At 43.8% G+C, this 5,059-nt stretch overlaps 1 protein-coding gene across 2 annotated transcripts in view; it reads left to right on the top strand.

Annotated features, from left to right (window-relative positions):
- Positions 1-5,059, top strand: part of HGH1 (HGH1 cochaperone) — a 24,195-nt gene continuing 19,136 nt past the window's right edge. Inside the window, exons 1-4 of one of the 2 annotated variants that reach the window (XM_085887837.1) lie at positions 1-145; positions 1,251-1,634; positions 4,435-4,730; positions 4,955-5,055. In XM_085887837.1, coding sequence (XP_085743963.1) covers positions 1,266-1,634; positions 4,435-4,730; positions 4,955-5,055 — 766 coding nt within the window. In that variant the 5' untranslated portion in view covers positions 1-145; positions 1,251-1,265. Of the gene's footprint in view, positions 146-230; positions 509-1,250; positions 1,635-4,434; positions 4,731-4,954; positions 5,056-5,059 lie in introns of those variants that run through there. The other variant, XM_085887838.1, reaches the window with a different exon arrangement.

Raw genomic sequence — 5,059 nt, 5'->3', positions numbered from 1 at the left:
GTGATTAAAATAAAAAAAAAATCAGGCGGTGTATACACACTGTATTCGTATGGGGTGGCTTTTTTAATCGTCTGAATTAATCAAAGGTGTGTTGCACAGGTGGTGGACTAGTTAGTCTGACTAACTACGATTTTACGTCGAAAAGGTAAGAGTGCAGCGATTTACATTAATCGTCAAACTTTATAATTCTTCAACAGACGAGATACAAATAAAGTGGCGTCACGGACGGAGGACGTGACATTGACGGCACGTGTCACCTGTTGGTTGTTACCTGTTCTCGTGACATGGCTGTGAGCAAAGTTTCGAACACTGCACCTCAACCCGTCAGCAACGTTTCGTGTGAGGCTTGCCTGCATCATGGAAGCCTTTCAGGACACTCATGAACTGAATGTGAATTCTCTTCATCCAAACAGTCCCACAAATAGTTTCTTTTTTCCTGACATCGAAGATCATTGCATTTTAGACATTTCTGATGTACTTCTTTCCATGGAACCAAAAACTGCTACAGGTAGAACCTACACAATCAGTAAAAAATAAACAGCTGTCAAATAAAACATTGGTTGGCAAAAAAATCTGGATAATATGCTAGGAAAAACTCTTACTCATACTAGTATCGCTTCCAGTTCCTGCAATGTGCATGTGGAAAATTTATGTACAATATACTGATATCGTGTATTGGAAATCTTGTGTTCAAATATTGTGTGTCCAGCACCCGAGTCCCCGAACAATAAAACCATCATCACACTTGAACCCATTGAGATCCCATTTTAATTTATGCTGAGGTGTTGGACTATATGAAGGGGTATTCTCACACGAAAAAATCGGGACCATCGGTTTGGCTGGGGAAAGGGGGCTTAAGGGCGTCCCAAACTATAACTTTTTGAATTACTGTTTCGGAGTGATTTTACTTTACGAGATTCGAAAGATCTCGCTTTTACGAGCATTTTGATACCAAGATCATCCAAATCGGACCACTACAACCTGAGATATGGCCTCTGGAAGATTGTGGGTCAACCAAAATTTGGGGGGGGCTAAAATGGGCCCCGATGGGTCCACAGGGCTGAAAATTGACACATAATGTTTTACCGTGGATACAAACACTTGCACAAAAAAAAAGTGACATCTGAGACGATGTGTCAAAATTTCGCTGAAAAATGTGTACACTTGACATGGAACGCCCCAGGTGCGGACACGCGGTGGACAATAATGTGATAAGTTGGAATTCTCACGATGCTCTCTTTCTTTTCCAGAACAATCCTGATTGAATGGCGTCAGATGATAAACAGCATGTTCATCACATCCAGGACCTGCTCTATATCATTCACACACTTGAACGAGACTCGCAGGATGCTAATGTGGACCAGAGGTTGAAAGAAGAAGCAGCACTGGGACTCTTGGCCTTGTCTGGCTCGAGTGAAGGCCATGAGCTGATGTCGTCGCAGGTTGACGTTCTGGCTGCTCTCTCCCAAGCCCGAAAGGGTACAGGCAACGTCGCGAAGGCTGCTTGGGACATCCTAGTGAACTTGTCAGCTGGTACGAGCCAAGGGGAGTGTGACTGTGAAATTTTTTTGAAGTTTGCGGACCTCAACGGGGTCGTTAAAGAGTTAAAGGATCGTCACGAATTTTCTGATAAGGTAGGTGTCGTGGTCTTTTTCCAGGAAAGATTTCACTTAAAGACATCTTATTATTTACCTTGTCACATCATTATATGAACTGGTCACCCAACTTAGCAGGTTTTTAATGATTGCCACTAATCTGTGTTGCAGCTTTCGACAATGTTTGCCTAAAAATCGGTCAAATAGTGTATCGTGTTCGAGTCCATTTTTTTATATTGGAATATGAATGTTAAATTTATTATTATTATTATTACTAGTACGTGCCCGTACGTGCGTGGCCGTACGTGCAAAACAAAAACAAAAAAATAAACTTTCAAACCACGTGCCAGAAACAACAACCACACAGGCCGTTGCTTCACTCTCGCGTGCCCGTACATGCAAAAAAAAAAAAAAAAAACTTTCAAACAACCACACAGGCCATTCCTTCGCTCTCGTAAATGACGACTGGATTGGGGCATTGTGTTTATCTATAAATGCGCATAAGAAATCGAGAAATTATTAGAATACAGTAAGTCATCACTCTTCGGAAGTAGTGCGTGCCCGTACGGAATGTTCACATGCATTCCACAAATTATCGCACCCATTGAAGTAACAACTGCTGTGATACTTACACACACAGAGTTAATTAAAATTAAAATCAAGTTTACGTCCTTGTCTTTGCTTGCCATGACATTCACTGCCATTGACCATTGCCACTCCTACGCCACGGTAACCAATGCGCCCTTTCCCCATCGGCCACGCCTACGCAGCAACGTGTCTTGTCATTGGTTTGGTAAATAAATGGCCATAACTTGGGAACCACTTGTCCGATTAATATCAAACCTTGAAAAGGCACATACTCAGGTCCCCAGCAATATACTTGGCAAGTTTCAATTAGATCGGACCAGAGGTTGTCGAGAAACAGCGGTCACAGACAGACAGACAGACAGACAGACACACAAATATTGCTGGAATTATGGAGAGATTAGAAACACCCACTCCCTTTGAGAGCATTGTCAAGTTGTTTCGGGGAGGGTGTTTTTTTTTTATGCCTCCGCACCAAGGATGCTGGAGGCATTATGTTTCCGGGTCTTCCGTCCGTCCGTCCGTATTTTCGTTTACGCGATAACTCAAGAAGCAAATTGTAGAATTTCATCAAACTTGGTAAAAAAAAAAAAGACAGGGCAATTATGATTGCCAAGTGATTGTCAAAGATTAACCCAAAAGTGATTAGATTTTGGGCCAGATGTGATTGAGGTCAAGGGTCAAGGTCAAACTGAAATGTTACTGTTTACACCCTAACTCAAGAAATATTGGACAAAATTTCATCAAACTTGGTACAATGGTAAAGTAAGACAGGTCAATTAAGTGATTAGATTTTGGGCCAGATATGATAAAGATCAAGGATCAAATATGTCAATACTCAAGTGTTTGTGCGGGAGAGCAGAGGCATACCCGTCGACTGTGCGTAGTCGAATTACTCTTGTTTATTTTGCGACCATGACCAGACCCTGGGTGTTACCGACGCGTATGCAAAATTTGGTGGAGACGGGCAAAAATTTTAAGTCGCCTCTCCCCCCCCCCACCTCCTGCGAGGGGTAGAGGGGAGGGGTGTGGGTTCTTTGTGCCCACGACCTGACCCGAGGTACTACCAACACATATGCAAAAATTGGTGGAGATCGGGCCATCCCTGTTTCTGTGATTTTTCAGATGTACATATATACAGAGAATTGCCTTATTTAATGTAGTAGGATGTCTTTATCCTCTATTATCTGTCTGGATGTTTATCTTCTGAAGTACTAGCTACACATTGCATTGCGAGGCTGGGGGGGGGGAATAAACGAGCGCTGTCAAATGGCAGTTAAACAGCAGTGGAATCGCTCCAAAGACGGCTGGTGCTGAAGCCGTCATGGCGGAGTCTTCCCGCCCACCATGCAGATCAGCAGCCAACGATGGGTGAGACGGGAGGGCGCATGCAAGAAGTGATGAAAAGGCAGATGCTAGCATTCTGTGCTTCATTTGTGAAGGGTTTGAAGTTGCAACGCTGCATACCGGGTATGCTTGTTTTGTCACAAGTCTTGCGCTGGTTCTGAGTGGAGGAGTTTTGTCTTTGTGACTGCAAGTTGCATCAAAGTCTGCGGGAGAAAACGAGCCATGCGTGCGTGCGTGCGTGTGTGTCCCGGCCATGGAACGTTTGCCCTGCCATGGAGTGGAACTACCTCCAAAACTCCAGAACAGCTTTACCGAATTTGATGACCATCTCTTCCTGTCTTGTGAATGCCACTGGTCATGTATATCACTTGCAGAGTGTCTGATGGGCCCAGATAAGATAAATAATTAAGTAATCCACTGATCGTTCATTTAGTATTGTGGGCACGTATTCAGTCGTGGGTGAAGGTTTTTTGCATCATTTATTTGTTCTTCTTACTTCTTGTTATTAAATATACCTGGTCTCATGGTGAATTCTGCCTGTCCTGCCTGCTTCCTTTGGTGGTTTCGGCTGGTTGCAGGGTCATTGGAGTGTGGTCCAAACCACTTTAGACTGCACCATATGACCTAATGGTAGGCACAGGCATCTATCAGCGAAGCACCAGGATAATTATGCGGCCCCACGACGAGTTGACCAACGTGGCGTATAGGCCGGGAACTTGCTCGAGGCCGTTTTGACGCGTCACGCGGGACTCGAACCAGGCAACTTGAAGAGATCCGTAGCTGTAACAGTCTAACTTATGTATTAAAAAAAGTTTACTTTCGTTTTGAAGTGAAATTATTTGAAAAAAAAAAATTTTCTTCTCTCCCCCCCCCCCCTCTCCATTTCTCATTGACATGTCTGACTCAGGCTTCTGCTGTGCTCAGCAACCTGAGTCGAAACGAGCGTGGATGTGCTCTCGTCTTGGATGCCTTCATGCGAAGTACAGACTTAGAGGACAATGCTCCATCAGGAAACGAAGTGCAACAAGGAAAAGGTGCAAATCTGAAATGGCTGGTGGATCTCTTGTGTCTGGCAAATTCACCCCACTGCTCATCTCTTGCGTCACCTGTGTCGACTCAACCACCCCTCCCACTCCTGGGAGCCATATTCGGAAATCTCACTCAGAATCCTGAAGCCCGACAAGCTTTGCTCAATGACGATGGGTAAGTATGTGAAATCCTTGGATATGCATTGAAATGTGGGTTTACGATAGTTTGCATAATGTTAGGCTTCGTAAGATGTTTAGACACGAGGGATTTGGTTCATTTCGTTACAACCGTCTTTCTGAATTTCTTCCTTGTATCATTTTTTTTAATTTGTTTGTTATGTTTATCCACTTTTTCACATTTTGCTCTTTTCCACCTCTCCTCCAATCCCTTCCTTACAGGTTGTTGCTTTTGCGACTGTTGCCATTCCTGTCTTACCAAAAGTGTTCTTCACTTCGTCTGGGGATCATATCTGCCGTACGAAACTTGTGCTTCGAACACAGTAA

This window comes from Eptatretus burgeri, chromosome 7 (assembly GCF_056783735.1).
Source record: "Eptatretus burgeri isolate ZD-2024b chromosome 7, Ebu_testis_v1, whole genome shotgun sequence".
Classification (NCBI taxonomy): domain Eukaryota; kingdom Metazoa; phylum Chordata; class Myxini; order Myxiniformes; family Myxinidae; genus Eptatretus; species Eptatretus burgeri.
This window is presented reverse-complemented; position numbering and strand designations above follow the sequence as displayed.